The 20,795-nt window shown below is 37.8% G+C and overlaps 1 protein-coding gene across 1 annotated transcript in view; it reads left to right on the top strand.

Annotated features, from left to right (window-relative positions):
- LOC138713200 (beta-alanyl-dopamine/carcinine hydrolase-like) overlaps window positions 1–16,379 on the top strand; it is a 123,120-nt gene extending 106,741 nt beyond the window's left edge. The window contains exons 5-7 of the mRNA XM_069845100.1: window positions 6,705–6,945; window positions 9,524–9,720; window positions 14,443–16,379. Of these exons, the coding sequence (XP_069701201.1) occupies window positions 6,705–6,945; window positions 9,524–9,720; window positions 14,443–14,549 (545 nt within the window). The 3' untranslated portion in view covers window positions 14,550–16,379. The remainder of the gene's footprint in view (window positions 1–6,704; window positions 6,946–9,523; window positions 9,721–14,442) is intronic.
- The last annotated feature ends 4,416 nt before the right edge of the window (window positions 16,380–20,795 follow it).

Genomic DNA, 20,795 nt, shown 5'->3' with positions numbered 1-20,795 from the left:
TGTCATACCAGATTGTGGTAGTTTATTAAGGACTCTTTGCGGCTGGAATGGATTAATTCCACAGGCCTGCATGGTCGACTCTGTACTGGAATACAACTTCAACTTCTGACATCTCTCACTAATATGGAAAAATATTTTTTGTTGTAATATGTTGTTAAGCTTAAAATTCTGATTACAGAAATACAGTTATTTTGTACTGCATTACAGTGAAACAAGGCTAAATTGTTAAAAGTTAGACAGAGTACTTTTTTGTTACTATTTTTGCTATTGGCAACAATGAATTTTACATAACCAAGGACGCAAAATACATTTGGCACTACCTTGCGAGATTGAAAGGGGAAGTGTTATCAGTCAGCTGGAAGCAAGCAGTGGCGGCTAGTAGGCAATTCTATTGGAATAAACCATAGCCCTCTCTAGTCATGGCCCGGTCCTGGTAAATGTGGCAACGCCGCAGCCCGTCCTATCAGCTCAGCAATGTAAAATGTGTTTCAGTGTAAGGCGCTCTCCTCGCTTGTACATTTGCGCCTATATTTCCATTGCTATCATGTCTGTGATAACATAAACTTTTCATAACCTTGACAGATAGATGTAGGTAGTCTATGCTCAGTTCCGAGCTGTTTAAGTAACTACGATAAGACAATAAAAGCAGAAGGATAATATTGTAAGTAGCTTCTGGTTTCCTACAAATCCCAAACTACGCAGTAAATGTATTCGTTGGGTTCCACGGGCAAACTGGTCACCGTCCAACAGATCTGTGGTATGAAAGGAACATTTTCAGGAAAAGTGACTTGAGCTTTGTTGAGAAATACACCGACAATGACGGAAAGATGAATTTTCGTAAACGCGATCATCCAATTCCGAATCTGTATCCAAATTCTCCTTCACATCTAAGCGGTGTGAGTGAACCAAATGGAAAAATCCGTAACAGAGGAGAGAAGAAATTGACAATCGCCTTAAAAACCGAAAGGATAGAGGCAGACAAAGAAAACCGTGTGTAGTATTTTCCTATTTCTTTGGAAAATGTATCACAGAAATTATCTAAAAAAGACGGGTCACTATTTAAAAACAAATCTTGTTGAACAGTGTATGAACTAGACGTAACTAATGCTCCAAAAATGACTGCTAGCATTAGAATAAACAGGGATTTTAGTGTGGAAATGCACATGAATGGTGGACGTCTACCGAATGAAGTTTTTATATGAACAGCCTTTAACTTGCTAATAGTTGTTGAAATTCTTTGCTCACAGAATGAAGTCAGCTTCCATCTCTAATAGATTTTTGTGATTGTTACGTTTCACCAGATACCAATAACAAAAGCACTATCGTATCTCAAATTACGGCCTCGCTAAAATGTTTGAAATTGTTGGAAACGATGAGAACTGTGATGAAAGCAGCTTAAAATGTTTGATGTTTCATGTAATAAGTCTGACCTAATATTTACGAGAAACCTAAGTACGATGTAAATTAAATTATGTTCTATTTAACGATGCTTGAAACTGCCGAGGTTATATCAGCGTCTCCGATGTACCAAAATTTTGTTCCGCAGGAGTTCTTTAACTTGCCAGTAAGTCTACTGACATGAACCTGTCGCATTTAAACACACTTAAATGCCATCGACCTGGGCCGGGATCGATCTCGCAACCTTGGGCATAGAAGGCCAACGCTATACCAACTCGCCAACCAGGGCGACAGTACGATGTATACTTAATAATTATAAACTCTTTTTTAATTTATATCCAGAATGCCAAGTGTTAGGATGTGATTAGACTGAACTTCATCTTGTCATTACCGCACCCTCGATAGCCTATCTGAGAAAACTTTTCTCATTGTTGAAAGTATCACCTCCTTCAAAATCTGAGAATAGACAGTTCTGAAAACATGTTAGGCAGTATTCAGAGTGTGAACATATTGTGAAGATTCACGTAGGCTATATCAAATTCAAGTAAAAGGAACTGTAAACTACAAAAATGGACGATTGTTTGGGATTGCTGCAAATAAAACAAATGATCTCGCGAAAAGTGTGTACCGGAAACTTTTTTAATTTGCTGCATTTTGGTAATTTTAAAAAGGTGAAAAGTAATAAGACTGTTGCGTTTAAACAACTTACAGGGCCAGGTTCAGCAGAAATACGTAAAGATATCTTACAACAAATATATGAGCATTGTGTGTCATAACTGATAATAATATGGTGAATCGCGTAATGTTTAGTGAACTCACTAAAGATTCAGGAAGTCATTACTTCTCCTTTGAAATAAAATAACGATGTAGCCTACGCTTTTCTCGCATTTAACAGCTATGCAACAGGATAGGACGGCAACTAACGTGCTGTCCGACGTTGCCACGTAGTGTGGGCCGGGCCATGACTAGAGAAGGCTATGAATAAACACGTGAAATTAGAAAGTGTACACAGTGGTCGAATCTAGACGGTTCCACGGTAGTAAACATTGAAATTTAAATATTTTGACATGTGATGTCATCTTTTGGAAATTTGTGCTTTACAATCAATAATAAACAGCTTGGGAATTCTATGAGACAGAACTACTATTAAGTCATTAAGTTAATAATTTGGCATAACATATTATTGCCACAAGTCCTTCAGAAAGATGCGAGAGAAACGTGATGTACAAGTATAAAACAATATTTATTTGGCTGTAAGTTAGCCAGATAAATATTGTTTTGTACTTGGAAACCTGTACCTACAATATGTTCTTTTATTAAAATTGCAATTTTTAGATTCATATTAGTCACTTCAACTCCATGTAGACGGAAAATTTTATTCCCTTTTTTAAACAAAACGTAAATGCTGTATATGATGAAGAAAATATGTCTCTCCTTGGAATATTTCAAATCAGGCAACCCTATCCAGGGGCCTGTTTCATAATGTTTACAGTATTCGTGTAAATTGTAAACTTGTGTTTAATAATTTAGTTTGTAAAGTCTAACTTAAAAAAAAAAAAAATCAAATTTTTACATATGAAATTTCGTATACCAGTACTTTACTATACCTGTTTTTTTTAAGATGAGACATGATATTAGCGCTGTAATCGGAAAAACAACTTAATGTCACATAGCGCGGTAGGCCTGTTGCTATGGTAACAACGGTTGATTGCCAAAGTTACAGTTCCCACGTGGTGAATGCTCAATATTTCTCTTGGCGACATTTATTGTGCACACAATGTTACGTCTCGTCCTTCATTCTCTGTCGATGTTTGTATTGTTTTTTTACGTTTGCGTAAATTGTCAATGAATGTTTTAACGTTAACCATCTAACGCCAATCACATCAGCTGACAGCGTGGTAGCCATTTTGGCAAATAGTGCCGTAGTTCCAAGCTCGGCCACTTAACTGGCATGTCCCATCTTTAAAACAGGTACTGGTATAGTGTTGTTTTTTTAGTAGGTTATTTTACGACGCTTTATCAACATCTTAGGTTATTTAGCATCTGAATGAGATGAAGGTGATAATACTGGTGAAATGAGTCCGGGGTCCAACACCGAAAGTTATCCAGCATTTGCTCATATTGGGTTGAGGGAAAACCCCGGAAAAAAACCTCAACCAGGTAACTTGTCCCGACCAGGAATCGAACCCGGGCCACCTGGTTTCGCGGCCAGACGCCCTAACCGTTACTCCACAGGTGTGGACTAGTGTTGTTTCTCAGTGATTTTACAAATGTGTAAATTTTACTTGGGTCAAGTTTTATTACTCTACTGCCACTTCCAATGAACTCCTAACGAATATTCACACGTTTATCACTGGGACTGTTGCGCTGGAAATCAATTTAGAACACTTTTATCTCAGCCACGATACATTTCAATTTTTATTGTACAATATAAATGCAATTATCACTACAATGACACGATAATTCTTGCAGATAACACAGAAACAACTTCGGAAACGTAATTAACAGAGTCGCAGTTTCACTTCACTTCCACTAGATGACTCAGAATTCCAGCAGACGATATTTTATAGGTGTATCAGGGATGCCAATATGGCAAACGAAATGAAACCGTGAGGAATGTTACAACAGGTGTGCTAAACGTTAGGAATGTTACAATAGGTATGTAGCACGTTAGGTTAGGTTAGGTTTTGTTAGGTGTGTAAGATAATGTGAATGGTTACCTCAGTTGGCGACACTGCAATCATTCTCCCACTCCACCTCTATAACGTCACAACGACGAAATATGGCCGCCTTCTTCCTTCAAGTACGACGATTTTCCTATATAAGTAAGGAACCTATTTAGGGCAGGTTGGGTGGGACCACAGCTCTCCCAGTGATCACATCGAGTTTCTACTACTCCACACTACAAAACTAAGGTATTTTCAGTGTTTGTTTTTAATTTCCTATGCTGGCAGTACATTAATAAAAATTCACCCTCTGTTTCATGATGTTTACAATATTCTTGTAAATTGTAAACTTGTGTTTAATAATTTAGTTTGTAAAGTCTAACTTAGAAAAAAAAATCAAATTTTTACATATGAAATTTCGTGTACTTCACTATAACTTACATGTTTTTTTTTTTTAATAGGACATGATATTAGTGCTGTAATCGAAAAAAACAACTGAATGTCACATAGCATGGTAGGCCTGTTGCTATGGTAACAATGGTTATTGCCAAAGTTACAGTTCCCAGGTGGTCAGTTCTCAATATTTTTTCTCTTGGGGACATTTATTGTGCAGTGTGCACACAATATTACGTTTCGTCCATTCTCTGTCGATGTTTGTATTGTTTTTTTTTACGTTTGCGTAAATTGTCAATGAATGTTTTGACGTCAACCATCTAACCTCAATCCCATCAGCTGACGCATGGTAGTCCATATTGGCAAATAGTGCTGTAGTTCCAAGCTCGGCCACTTAACTGGCATGTCCCATCTTTAAAACAGGTATAGTGTTGTTTCACAGTGATTTTACAAATGTGTAAATTTTACTTGTAAAGCTGGCAAATTTTCTGCATTGTCCTTAGGTCTAAATAGGGTAGTTTCCTAGTACCCGGTACTCGTTACATAGGTCGTTTTTATGTTTAAACAATGGCTCCTTCCTGAAACGAATTTTAATAGTTTGTTACTATAGTCCCGGCGCTCTAATTTCCGGCAGCCAATCGCGTTGCAGGTCTGCTACATTTAAACGTGTGCGTCTTGTGATTCGCTGATTCATTTCTTAAGGCTCGATAAATACTTAATATAATCGCCCGCCATTTTAGCTCTTTAGTTGGCGTTCGCAGAAAGCACACGAAGACGTTATTTGCCGCTCAATTATTTGCTGAATTACATTGTGTTTGATTTATTATCATAGGAGTTACATGATAATGTTTAACGGTGTTGCAAATAGATTCCTCGTATGGTAGCTCGGCAACGTAAGAACAAAAATGGCGAATGATACTACCTACCTATAGATGTGATTCTAGTCAGTTTGTAATATATTTTTGGTGCAGGAAAAATATACATCTTTTATGATTATACACAGTGGCGGTTCGTGGGTATTGAATTAAGGGGGCTCCATAAAAAATAAACCAAGCAACTTGCTTTATTTAAAGATTAGTTCCATGCGCCTTATCTTGTAAGTTGTGTTTAAATAAGACAGGCTCATGTTAGTAGATTTACTGACATTTAAAAGAATCCTGCGGACAAAATTCCGGCACACCGGCGACGCTGATATAAACTCTGCAGTTGCAAGTGTCGTTAAATAAACCATAATTTAATTTTTTATATGCAGATTTGAACCTTAGAAATATCTAACTGGCGATGTTGTAGTTGGTTGTATAATATATATACATGATACATCAACAAATGAAAAAAAATAACTGAGCCAGAAATTGAATTCAGGATATTCAAGAGTACGCACCAGGGTGCTTGCCTCATTTATTGTGATGTTAGATGTTTCAGATTCCATTATGGTTTGAAAACATTCTAGCAATGGCTCCTTCTTCTCATGAACAACATTTACTGTTCTTATTTTAAATCCATCTTGTTGCCCCAGCTGATGGAATTGTCTTTGAAACACATTAATCTAATACAGACTGTGTGGAGATCGAGAGAAGAAAGCAGGGATACTGGATAAATTAGCAAAAAATATGTGAGCCTTTGTATTTTGTTCAGCGGCTCTTTCCATTATGAGATTCAACTGATGGGCACTTAATTTCACATTTCTCCTGAATTGTTAAGGTACTGAACTGAATAGACTGTAAATATTGTACAGAATTAAACATTGTTGCTCTTGTTATACTCACAACATTAAAGAAAATGTATTTAAAACTGCGCGCTACTGACAAACTGCTGCAAATTTTGCAGCGCCTGGAAACTCTGAATTCACGGCAAGGGGCAGCAGGGAGGAGGGGTAAAACTAACGCGCAAAGCATCCGAGACGAGACTGGCAGCTCCAGGGGAGGAAGTGGCTTCACCCTATAGTCCTTGTCTCTGGTTTCGCTCTAGCAGCACCAGGGGAGGAAGTGACTTCACTAACGATTGCGTGCATGTCATTGAGAGCGAAATTTAAAAAAAAAAATCGAACCGCTAAATAGAGACTGTATAATACATGTATTTCACAACATAAAACGAGACAAGAGCCACAAATGTCTGGGGGTGCTGCAGCTCCGCAGCCCCTCTTCGAAAGCCGCCCCTGATTATACAACAATGGCTGTCTTGAAGCTTATGTAAAGAGTACCGGGTACTAGGAAACTTCCGTAAATAGTGTTACTTACACAATTTCAGCTCGTGTGTTTCTGACAAGAGCTTTGCTGGCAGCTGAGAATTTCGCGCAAGCACAACAGATCCTGAGGGACACGGGCTGTGGGGCAGGTAATGCCTTCAGCATTAACATGACGTTCCTGAACCAGGAGGGAGATAGACTGTTCCACAATGCAGAGGTGGGACCCGCAGTAGATGGGTCTAACGAGTCTGCACTCAGCATTTTCACAGCTAGTCCTGGCGAGCACATCTACCATTGCAACAAGTAAGTCTTTCTTCAGTAATACACGAGAGTCATTTCATAAGTCGTGGCAACTATACACAGTGTTTAAAAAATACGGGGCATATTTCAGGTATGTATTTCCCACATGTAGACAATCAAAATAGTTCATTACAACATGTGTCCGGAAATGTTTTATTTCCGAGTTATGGCCTTCACAACATTGAAATTCACCGGAACGTTTTTCTTTCCGCAGATCGTTGCCGTCAAAGGAGACATTAAGTGGGCACTCTGACAGTTCATTCCGAGGCGAAGGTTACATTCAGTGTTGTGTAGGCGTTAGACTGTGCGACATGTATTCAAATCAAGAGCTGGCAGAGATACACTTCATGTACGGTAAGGCGGACGGCAATGCTGTGCTGGCTCGTCGTTTGTACCAGGAGAGGTACCCACAGCGACAATGTCCAGATCGGAAGACATTTGTACGTCTCTATTACCGTCTGTGCGAGTATGGAAAATTTTCTCTCCTGATTTGGGAAGGGGACAACCAAGGTCTACAACTCCAGAAGTACAGGAGGAGATTCTGGAGGCTGTGAACATGACTCCTTCTATCAGCACACGAAAGGTAGCGTTGCAAGTCAATGTTCCTCATATGACTGTCTGGAGACTGTTGAAAGAGTATCAATTGTATCTTTATCATTTGCAACATGTACAGGCCCAGTCACCAGCAGATTACCCTGCACGAGTTAGGTTCTGTCAGTGGTTCTTGCAGCAGTGTGGTGTAAATCCGAACTTTCCTGCCTTAGTATTATTTACAGATGAAGCACAGTTCACACGAGATGGCATAACAAATTTCCACAATCAGCATGTATGGGCGTATGAAAACCCACGTGCAACTGTTCCATCTCATCACCAGGTGCGGTTCTCCCTCAACATGTGGGCCGGTATCATTGGTGATCGATTAGTTGGACCCCATGTACTTGTAAACAGACTTACGGGGCAGGCGTACACAAACTTCCTGGAAACACCATACCTCATGTTTTAGAAGACACTCCACTGATCAATCGTCAACACATTCACTTCTTGCATGATGGCTCTCCTGCACACTTCAGTCGTACGGCTCGCCGGTACTTGGATCGAAGGTTTCCTGATCGATGGATAGGTAGAGGTGGCCCAATTGCTTGGCCTCCACGCTCACCTGATCTGAACCCTCTCTATTTCTACTTGTGGGGCCATTTAAAATCATTGGTTTATTCGTCTCCAGTGCCTGATTTGGAATCCCTTCGGAATCGAATTGTGGCATGTTCTGAGGACATACGCAATACTCCTGGAGTTTGGGATCGTGTTCGCAGGTCAATGAGACATCGATGTGAGGTCTGTATTCAAGCAGGAGGTGGACATTTTGAACATCTTCTGTAATGACAACGACCTGTGGAAAGAAAAACGTTCCGGTGAATTTCAATCTTGTGAAGGCCGTAACTCGGAAATGAAGCATTTCCGGACACATGTTGTAATGAACTATTTTGATTGTCTTACTTACTTACAAATGGCTTTTAAGGAACCCGAAGGTTCATTGCCGCCCTCACATAAGCCCGCCATTGGTTCCTATCCTGTGCAAGATTAATCCAGTCTCTATCATCACACCCCACCTCCCTCAAATCCATTTTAATATTATCCTCCCATCTACGTCTCGGCCTCCCTAAAGGTCTTTTTCCCTCCGGTCTCCCAACTAACACTCTATATGCATTTCTGGATTCGCCCATACGTGCTACATGCCCTGCCCATCTCAAACGTCTGGATTTTAAGTTCCTAATTATGTTAGGTGAAGAATACAATGCGTGCAGTTCTGTGTTGTGTAACTTTCTCCATTCTCCCGTAACTTCATTCCGCTTAGCCCCAAATATTTTCCTAAGCACCTTATTCTCAAACACCCTTAATCTATGTTCCTCTCTCAGAGTGAGAGTCCAAGTTTCACAACCATACAGAACAACCGGTAATATAACTGTTTTATAAATTCTAACTTTCAGATTTTTTGACAGCAGACTGGATGATAAGAGCTTCTCAACCGAATAATAACACACATTTCCCATATTTATTTTGATTGTCTACATGTGGGAAATACATACTTAAAATTATGCCCCGTATTTTTGAAACACCCTGTATTATATCAGCCAATAAAGCTTCAGAAATAGAAATTCACTATATGCGATTGAAGGTCTCTGGAATGTGCTTCACAATGCTAGTACCAAATTGGGTTCGGGTACAGGAGGCAAAGGGTAAGGGAAACTGAAAAATGCGTAAATATAAATCATTGTTTTATTATGCACAAAACGAAACAAAGTACATTACTCACAGCTAATAGCTTTCAAAATAATCCCCCAAGACTTCCACACATCTTTGCCAATGAGGATGCTGGTGTTGAATACCATTGCCTGTGTGAAATTCGTCTATGTTTATCACCTCACCTTAAGATGTCCTTCATGTTTACAAACCACTTCCCATGCAGCGGCTTCTTCAATTGCAGAATGAGATCAAAGTCGCATGGACTGAGATCAGGCGAGTAGGGAGGATGTTCCAAGACCTCCAATTTTCACGTATGACCGCTGTTCAACTTTAATTGCAGATATCTGAGATTACAAATTCCTGAAGCTGGTGGTAGAATAATGGAAAGCAGCGACCACCGCCATACCACCTTGAACACTTTTCCCCATCCTGTGTCACGGAAAGATGTAATCAGTATGTTGGGTGACCAGTCAGACAAGGAGTTCAGAGTATTTCAGGAATCTGGCGATGATGACTTTGTGAAGACTGTTGCAGTAGGTAAGTATAATTTTTTTTCTGCGCTAGTAAGAACAATCATTGATTTTCAATTGAATAAAAGTTTACTTTTATTATAATTAGTAGGCCTACCTGGGAAATTTTAAGTTCTTACTGAATAAACAAATCCTTATATTTAGCAGTGGCGTAGCATGAAATTTTGAGCAGGGGAAGCTAACTCAAGTTGTCTTTCATGCAATATGAGAAAACGTATTACAAAAATACAGTCTTAAAATAAATAGTAGTCAATGTCAAGTCAGCAGTCGAAGATTGGTTGGAACATCGTAAGTAACACCGATAAGGCATGACCTCAAAATAATGATACGTAGTAAAATATGATTTCACGGTTTACACATTATCTCTAAACAAATAGACACGTATACGTATAACATTAGCTCACTCCCTGTCATACTTAGAGAAATCACAATATTAGTATCATTACGTAAGTATGCTTCTGTCTTTTGGTTGTGTCCTTCATTGACAGCAAGGGAGTCGGTCATTTGTTTTTTAAATCACACTTTTATTCGTAAGTCAGTCTTGATAATACAATTGTCCTAAAAAATTCAAGTAAATTAGTGTCAGGAACTGTTATTTCGCTCATTATTTATTATATCAGCCACAATGCACACTAACAGTTCAACTGAACACAACTGACGAAAAGGGATAACTCGGAAACTACTTATTTTACATGTAAAAGCTAGCTTCTTGCAAGCCTTGCGACTAGGGTAGTTTAGTTAGGAAGGGATGGAAAATCTGCGGGGTGGATTACACAGAAGAAACCAGTCTGTTTGGAAGCTGGTGTGTGCAGGCTTCTTGTTTACTGCTGCATCACAAATCATCCTGAGCTGCCGCATCACAATATTTAACGCGTAAATATAAATTCTATTAAAATTAATAAATAATTTTGTCCATAAACTGCAGGTTTATTATGAAATTATTATTAAGTGGGGAAGCTAAGCTTTTTAGCTTACATTGACGCTATGCTACTGATATTTAGATCTGACATATTGCAGATGGCCTTGCTAAATAATGTAAAAGAAGACTCATTTTCTCCTGTAATATGAATGCTCCACCTCTTGTTTCATTGGTGTTGAGTAGAAAATATTCTCTTTTAAGGGGAGAGGACACTGAAATTTTCAATTCTTTAAATATGCCAATTACCAAAATGATATTTTATACATTATGATTAGAGTAGCTACAGTGAATTTTACAATTATAATAATTTTTTGTTGGGGGGCCATTCAGAGTTTTTTTTTTAAGAAAATGCTGTTATTTACTAAAATTGATATAACTTTTTCTGTTTTAATGCTAAAGACATGAATTTTTCACTGATCTGTTTAGAATTGAGTATCCTGTCATGATTAAGACTGTTACACACAATTTCAAACTTATTGTTAAAAGAAAACTAAAATTAATATATATATATATATATATATATATATATATATATATTAATTTTAGTTTTCTTTTAACAATAAGTTTGAAATTTTCTTCATAAAATAGGAACAATTTAAGATAACAAACTTTTACAGCATCAGTTTATTTTAATTACTTTAAAAGATATATTGTAAAAATTTCATTTTGATATCTCAAGTAGTTTAAAAGTTATATCAATTTGAATTATAATAATAATAATAATAATAATAATAATAATAATAATAATAATAATAATAATAATAATAATAATAATAATAACAATAATAATAATGATTTATTTAACCTGGCAGAGTTAAGGCCATACGGCCTTCTCTAACACTCAACCAGGAGTAAAAACATTACAAAAACACTACAGATTTACAAAGTACACTACAATTTTACACACAAAACTGAATAAGATAATAATAATAAAATTTTAACAAAAGTACCGGTAAGTAGAAATCAGACATAATATATAACATACAGAAAGAGAGAAAAAAGCATAATAAAATGTGAACAGCAGGTCAAAATAAATGAGAAGTACAAAGTATAAAAAAAATAAGACAATTATTGATGATGATGATGATGATGATGATGATGATGATAATAATAATAATAATAATAATAATAATAATAATAATAATGTCTACAAGTGTTGAAAAATTTAGTTTTGAGATAAAGACTTCTAAAATTTCACATTGTAATGCTTACCTCATACAGTCTAAAAACCACCAGGTTCATATATTGTCCCCTCTAACTGGATGTTTCTTTGTTCAGATCTAATTCTAGCCAGTTTCACCGCTGTCCTATACCTCTGTCTTTAAATATTCCCAATTTCTTGCATTTCATCTATGACTTAGTACAGAGGGCAGCCACTAGAGGGAACCCAAGACGTGGAGCTTAAACCAAGAGGATTCGATCCAACACCAGGATGGGAATCCGGTGTGACTTAGTGGATAAAGCATCAGCACGTAGAGCTGAAAACCCGAGTTCAAATCCCTGTGCCGCAGAGAATTTTTCTCTGTTCCACTACTCTTTTATCATCCTTTTTGTCCAATAAAGCTTTTCTGTAATATCAATCAATCAATCAATCAATCAATCAATCAATCAATCTTCTTAATGTATCCAGCTGTTTGCTGACAACATAAAGTCCACTATAGTCCACTGTAGTCTATTCAGTTGTTGTTTTTCACGAGAAATGAGGAGTATTTTGATCGGTGTTCATTACAGATGTCTGTTGCTAGTAGCCAGAGGTGGGGTGTAGTCAATATATACTGCAGGGCTGTGTCTTCTGCAACTGGTACTGATGATTTTAATTTACTTCTTTTGTGGTTTATGGGTGGACAGTACAGAAGAATGTGTTCCAGATCTTCATCATGATTATTACACCACAGACAAGTAGGATTATCAGAAATGTGAAATCTGTGTAGATACAATTGAGTGACAATGTGACCTGTTCTGGCTCTTGTTAAAAATGTTTGAACATGTCTGGGCAAGTTTTTGTACATTTCCAGTTCATTTGGTTTCTTTTGTACAGACTGTAAAATTTTTCCTTTATTTTTCTGTAATATCACATAGAAACAATGTGTTTACATGCAGTGCTCACTCAAAAGTAATCGATTTATAAATATTTATCGATAATATTGAAGTTCAAATCGATCTCGCATTGCAAAGGGATGTACTGTCATCTGGTGTTCATATTTTCTACTAATGCAAGTTGATACAACGGCAAATATGCGAATTTTAGAATTAGGAAAGAAAATGGGCATTGCTGTGTCTCAAATTTAAAGAACTCATGCGCACAGGGCTTTAAAATGACGTCATATCACGCCATGTATGGATTTAAATCAGTTTGGATTATATTCCCTAGATATTTATGGATTATTTTATGAAAAAATGAAAATTTCTAAAAAAAAATTAATCATTTTTGCCACAAATTCAGTGTCCTCTCCCCTAAAGAAGTTGAGACTACCTCTTCCAAATCTCAGAATCTTCTTTGAAGTACAGTGAAACCTGCCTTTGCGGTCACTTCATTTAAACGGCCACCTGACCAAAAGGCCAATTTTCTCTGGAACCAATTGGATTTTCCATAAGATCAATACAAATTCTCTCTTTATTTAGCGGCCACCTCTTGCGCCGGCCAGCGGCCGGGGTCTATTTGGATTGGAACCTGACTATAACAGTCACTGTCCAACAAAAAATCTTTTCACGGATACTGTCTGACCTATTTTTTCAATGGTTAGAGGGCAGGAAGCAATGTCACGAGGACAATAGCTAAGTGTACAACAGTATACCCTCCATATCTTGGGGTTAGTTGGTTACTGTTTTATGACTCTTTTGTCATTTGCCACTCCGAACCTGCACAGCTTTAAATTCTTACTCGTTTTTAAAGGATTGGAACACGGACGTTTTCTATCGAAAATGTCACAGTATGTTTTAGGTCAGTAGTTAACCATTGGAATTTTTTATATTTTTTTCTCCTCTTTCTATCTTCCTCTATTTGGGCCAGCTTTTACGAATTTTTCTTCTTTTCATTCAGTTGATTCAGAGGAATTGTGAAGTTAGTTTGAGAGAGAAATCATATCTAACAATAAATCTAGAGTGGTGTTAAGTTTAGAGGCAAGACGAATAATGACTGAAGAAAGTGAGAAGGGAACAAGTGCGAGAAAAATTGTAGAAATATTCAAATGTGAAAGGACACAAATAAACGGTATAATTAAGAATAAAGATGAAATATTAAAAGAATGAGAGAAAAATATGCGTGGTGGCCAAAAAAGGAAGAGACAATCTGTGTTTAGTAATGTGAATGATTTCGTTTACAAATGGTTCAAGTGTGCGAGGGCGAAGAAATTGCCAGTAAGCGGGCCTATAATTCAAGAGAAAGCTCTTGAAATTACCAAAGAACTCAATGTAAGCAATTTTTGCTAGTAATGGGTGGTTAGAGCGGACATCACACGTCCAGCCCCTTGATCAAGGTATTATCCATTAATTTAAACTGAGGTATCATAAACGAGCTTTGAAAAGACTAGTTACAAGAATGGAAGAGGCTGACATTAATATGCACGATTGTTGTATGCGCACAGTACTAAAAAGTGAGTGAAATTCAGTACTTTCATGCTGATTCATAAAAACCGCAACCTTAATCAAGCGCCACCTGATAAAACGGCCATTTTACAAGGTAACTTCAGATGGCCGCTTTAGACAGGTTTCACTGTACTGAGATTGATCTCCCTTCTGTTTCTGTCACAGTCATTCAGTTTCTGAAGTTATTCTCACATTTGCTTCAATAACTTCATTTCTTATTTACAGGGATCTTCGATTGCATTGGAAGAACATGGAGCATATACGCTGATAACCCCAAGAAACACGAGCCTATTGTAGTCTTACCTCTGCAGTTAAAGTCTCCTGCTAAGTGATGACGGATGTAAGGAAGTGCAGATGTGCAATATTAAGGAGTTCGTGCTGGCATGGAACTGATGTTTGAGACAAATTATGGCTGCTAGTAAATGTAACTTATGCCCTGTGTATATATAGTTGATATAATACAAATATTGCTTACTTTTGGTACCAGAATCAAAGGTAAGCTATAGTATAACAATAATAATATTTCGAAGAAGTTACCTCGCAGATATTAAGGACAACGACATAGTATTGTGTAGTTTCAGGCAGCGTATTTTGCTGGTCATCGACTATTTAGTCATTTGCTTTCCGTTGTTATGATGCAATACCAAAGTAATTAAGACTTTTTCTAGAAAGCACGTTTGTAGAAACTCTTGGTATTCTAACATGCTTTTTATCGTCTCATTATAAAAGTTTCCACATTTTAGTAACTAACTTACAGAACCTGTTGGACAAGTTCAATGATTAATATAACCAGTTGGTTCAATACCACGACCTATATCATTCGAAAGTCACTTCAAACTTTAAATCATTGTAAATATACTGTTGTTTTAAATGGAAAAAAAAAAAAGAAAAAACATCATGGTATTGGGAAAACAGTGGGGTTTGATTTTTACAAAATACTGGGAATATGTCCTCCATTCTCTTGTTCAACAAACATGGATTTTATAAGGTTGTTCTTTAGGAAGTATGTTTGATCACCCTACAATTCAAATATGACATTCTTACAAATATGAAAGATTTGAGCATGAAATTTAAAATTATTACAAACATAAGTTACATTTCTGGGACCTTTATAGAAATGTTATGGGTTTCAGTTTTGTTTTGTAAATTAGTTCAAGTTGAATAATTTCAAGGGAAAAATTGTTCCGGGGCCGGGTATCGATCCTGGGACCTCTGGTTGAACGTACCAGCGCTCTGCCAACTGAGCTACCCGGGAACTCCACCTGACACCATCTCAACTTTTCCCTTTTATATTCACACAACTCGCATGAGCTGACGAAATGCCAGAGACCCACATCGAGTGCACACAATCTCTGAGTGACTTGGAATTGTGGTTTTCTGTTAACGTACACAGTGACGTATATATTATGCAAATCTAGTCTTTCAGGTAAAGCTCCCTGTAAAGCAGATTTGAATAATTTCAAGGGAAAAATTGTTCCGGGGCCGGGTATCGATCCCGGGACCTCTGGTTGAACGTACCAGCTCTCTGCCAACTGAGCTACCCGGGAACTCCACCCGACACCGTCTCAACTTTTCCCTTTTATATCCACACAACTCGCGTGGGCTGACGAAACGCCAGAGACCCACATCGAGTGCACACAAGTTGGTTGTCGGTAGAATGGCTGGCTGTAAACAGGAGCGCCTCATATTTGAATCTCAGTAGGGTCAGAGTTTTTCTTTGTAATGTTAAAACTCTCAAAATGACTACTGGGTCCACTGAGTCTTCTGTGAAATGACTTTCGGAATTCCTTCTCAAGGATATAGCATAGTCCTGACTGTTAATTCACTTCTAGTACGGTACCGGAATTATGACATCAGAAAAGTTTACTCTTCGGTTCTCTTTAGTCTGTTACAGCTTTTACATTTACGTGGAGCAGTATTGGCTTTTTGTCATTTATCAATTCTATTGGATTTTACATCGATTTTTACAATGGCTTTCTTTACTAAAAATATGTCTGTAATTACCAAATGTTTTGTTTTGAACTGTGTCCATCTAAACAATTGAAGATAAGTATGCAATTTACATTTCTGTTGGTAATATTATTCTGGATATTGCAAGACAAGTTTGTGAACTTTCTGTATATTTATAAATTGCCCATTGTTCAATAAAATTGTAAACCCAATTCCTTGATTTTGTCATATTTAGGTTCAACCAGTTAGATATTTTACGATATGACCACAGTGTAAAGTCCTTATTGTGGTATGGCATTTACAATTTTATGTTTGCATTACATGTGTGTATACGTGTGCGTGTGTGTGTTTTTTTTCAATACTTGAATTATAAAATGAAAATATTGCGATGCTACAGAAAAATTAGGATACTTTTCTTGAAAATGCACGTTTTTGAGCATTTCTTAAACCGAAAAAGTGTGGATTTGGTATGTTGTCTTGTCTTTAGGTCTACAGTAATTTCTCCTGAGATAGAACTTTATGGCCAATATCAACAATTCAGTTCAAACTCAAACTCAACTCAAACCAAGAAATGGATTCGGAACACCTCAAAATCTGTGCTTCAGTGGCTAGTCATGATAATATCTTTGAAAAATACTGGAGTGCAAGAGGTCAAATGACATTAGAAAACAACAAAAACATTTAGAAAAGCACAAATATATGTCTCCTTCAAACAGGTCGTAACAGTAATTCTCAAAATTAGGAACCCTGCAGACTTCCATTCCATTCAACATATTTTTGTGAACCCGTTCAGAAGTTTTTCTTTTTCTTTACCTGTTCTAATTGCTGGTTAAGAAGTTTAGATTTTAGGTTAGGAAAACTAATAGAGGTGAGTTAAAAGTCGCTTTTCCCAAACACTTCCTTACATTTAATTGTACCATACATCAATTTATATTTGGCTACATATTCTTTTACAGATTTTGTTCAAAATGGAGGCCCTGTTTCTCGATACAAAATTCACAACGTTTAGACACTGATTTACATATGGCAGAACACAGTGGCGGCACTTGACTTTTTAAACGTGTGTGCTAGTACAGCAACAACAACAACAACAACAACAATAATAATAATAATAATAATAATAATAATAATAATAGCACTCATCCTAATAAGCAAAATTAAAGTCCATTCTCCTTCCTGTTGGCGAACTTTTCTATCACCTTAGTAGTGAAAAATGTTATGTTTTATTTAATGACACTCGCAACTGCAACTGCGTCGCTGGTGTGCAGGAATTTTGTCCCGCAGGAGTTTTTTTTTACATGCTAGTAAATCTACTGACATGAGCCTGTCGCATTTAAGCACACTTAAATGCCATCGACCTGGATATATGTCTAATTTTATGAACTAGAAGAATTGAAAACGATTGGTAAAAACCGCATTTCTAATAAAAAAATAAATGTTTCATATTTAAATACAATTTTAATAAATGAAGTTTTGGGTACTAAATAAGTAAGTTGGCTATTCTGTTCTGGCTACTCTTTGGTGAGCACAGAAGGGACAGCAGTTTGAAGAGGTTTTCGGTGTTCGCGGGGAAGTGAAAAGGGTAACTGAAGCACGCGCATTTCTCCATGTGGACATCTTTCCTGTGCTTAGCACATCTCGCACTACAGTGGAGGGTGAATGATGAAACGTGTCAAGGAGGACGATTCAAATGCTTTAACAATATGGAATGGAAACATAGGTAACAATTTAAATTAAAGAAATATTTTTGAAGTTTTTAAAACAAAACATATTTTTCTCTCTTACTTCTATTATGTGCTGTAGCACATGAGCACATAAGTACCAGCCACCCCTAGAAGAACATAACTCACGACTTTTATCGATTTTCACGAATGACTGTTCGATCATCTGTCGCAACTGATGCAGATCCTGCGGTTTCTGAGCAAAAACATCATTTTTCAGGATACTCCACAGCAAAAAATCATATCCTGTCAGGTCAAATTGCTGGTTCAAGAAGTCCCTCACGCCTACACTCCATCTGTTGCCATATTAACTTTTATTTTTTTCTGAAAATTAACTCTCAGAATCTGAATTTCTTCCTCGCCATATGCAAAGTAAACAAGATATAGAAAAACAGTTGACACACGAACATGGTTCTCAACTCACCACTTATTACACCAGCTATTCGTTTATTCAAGTTCAGACATCTGTATATGTGTACAAGTATGAAACCTAAGAACAAATATTGGGGAAGCGACTTTTGACCCACCTTGTATAATAAGCGTTACACTTAATGTTATTTACTTTTTTTAAAGGAAACCTCACCACTGGTGTAGCTCAGGCAGTAGCGCATTTACCTACTGATCCAGAGCTGTGCCCCAGTGTGGATTTAATTCCTGCTTGGGCTGAATCCCTGGTGGATTTTTTTTTTTTTTTTTTTTTTACCAGCCGTAAAGCGAATATCAGATAATTTATGGTGAATCCTCTGCCTCATGTTACCAAATATCATCTCGCTATTCCATTGACGCTAAATTATCTAATAGCTGATACAGCGTCGATAAACTAAAAAAAAGTTAGATCATTTGCTGTGGCTTACTAAATAGCGCTTGCACTTCCTGACCAAGTAGTCCATGGTTCGATTTCCGATGTGGGTAGAAATTTATCTCCATTCCACGGAACTGGGTGATTGTCGTCGTTGTTCCTCCAATAACTCCTATGTGACATATTTATCGTTTTTCAGATTTTTGTTATATTAAATAACTTAAATAGTGATACAGCAAATAATAAAATCTACTATATGTAATTATATTTCTGTTTCGAAAATGTAAGAATTTACAGTCTCCTATGTACAGCTGCCATAGGATGAATAAAATGTGTTTTTTCTTTCTACTGAAAAATTTTATATTTTGCACATAGGAGTTATTGCAGGAACAACGACGTTATATATATATATATATATATATATATATATATATATTTTCCGAAAAGATGAGAAAAAATGTTTAAAAAATTTTCAATTGGTACTGAACTTTTTAATCATATAGAATTTGTACATATTTCACACAGAAGAACTGTTTCATAATATTCATATCTTGTATATTTTATTAAAAAATTCTCAGATTTGGTCAATAAAGATGAACATAACAGACTTGAATTTGCAGTAATTTTGCATATAGGTTCGAGAGACGTAGGAGCTCTGGTTTTACTAATATTCTGAAAGAAGCCATGTTAGGGATTTTCATCGTCCTTTAAAATCTTTTGTTGTGTATATCAATTCTCGATGCCCGTGCGTCCTACTTTAAACGGTTCAAACCTACCCGCGCAAACTAGAGCCGCTGCTTTCTCTCTCTCAGAAAGCAGGTTGGCTCGCTTGTTTCCCTCTTGTGAGGGAGAAAGCAAAGATCGCGCGGCGACGAGTCACGTTGGCAATAGAAATACCCCCAGGCACTGTGACGTCAATGGCGTCCTCAACCACCATTGTTCCGAGGGGTATAAATATAACGCATCTCCGCGACTTCAGGACTCGTTCGTCAGATGGCAAAGAGGTAGCTCTAGCGCGACCTCCGTCACTGACAGCAGTCTCCCAACCAGGCCTACGCTATGGTTGTCTTTTGTTCGGACGTGTCTGCACACGGCCACCACTCCGGGAACAGGGAGCCAAGCTGCGCCCCTGTCTCCTGTATTCTTTCCTACACTAGCCTCACTTCTTACGTATTCTAAACTTATTTTATTCTGGTCTCGCTACAAGCCTCATCACCACCTCCAACCCGCACACTTCTCTCCCCTGATCACCCTTATCTCTCACCATCCTGACTTCGACTCCCAGCTCTTATCCCGGCTTGTTCGATTAAACACAACCATCTCCTCAGCCCCCCCCCCCCTCTAGAGTCGGTAAGTCGCGAGTGCGCTCTGTTGATCCGTCGATGATAGAGGTCACCCTTCCCCGCTCCTGAAGTCGGTAAGTCGCACAGTACGCTGTGTTGATCCTCCGATGCCAGGAGCTTGTTCTCGAAGTCGGTAAGTCGCACAGCACGCTGTGTTGATCCTTCGAACTAGAGAACTAACCTTCTACCTCATTCCATCTCTCTCGTTATCCTGCCCCCCCACAACACACCTGAGAGCAAGCCGATTTTCCCAGGCACTCCCGTTACCCCTACCTTCCTCTCACTCAAGTCGCACTTTACTATCACCCATCATAACTCTCCCCGCATCGAAGCCTCAGGACGAATTTCTAAACCATCAATTTCTATCACGACTCCCCCGTTACCCCTACCACAGAACTAGGAGGGAACCATAGTTACACTTTCACTGTTATTTCTGTAATAAACAATGTTACTTTAAAAACAGTCTTTCCTTTAAACTTCACCACAGTTTCGTATCACCCCACCCACAAACCACAGCCATCTTGTCACGTCACTCTCGTTTCCCCTCCCCACCTCGACAACACGTCGGAGAGCGAAACGACCAGGAGTCCGGCGTACGACACTTTGGCCCTTTGCTAGTTTTGATGACGCGAACTGCGGATCCATTGACAATGGTCGTTATATATAGATTACTGAGGATCATAGGCGGATCCAAGAAGGGGCTAAAGAGGGCTTTAGCCTTCCTCCCTTGAGCCAATATGACAACAATTATTTCGGAATATGTAT

Source organism: Periplaneta americana, chromosome 14, assembly GCF_040183065.1.
Source record: "Periplaneta americana isolate PAMFEO1 chromosome 14, P.americana_PAMFEO1_priV1, whole genome shotgun sequence".
Taxonomy (NCBI): Eukaryota; Metazoa; Arthropoda; class Insecta; order Blattodea; family Blattidae; genus Periplaneta; species Periplaneta americana.
Note: the sequence above shows the minus strand (reverse complement) of the source record. Positions and strands in the feature narration are given on the sequence as shown.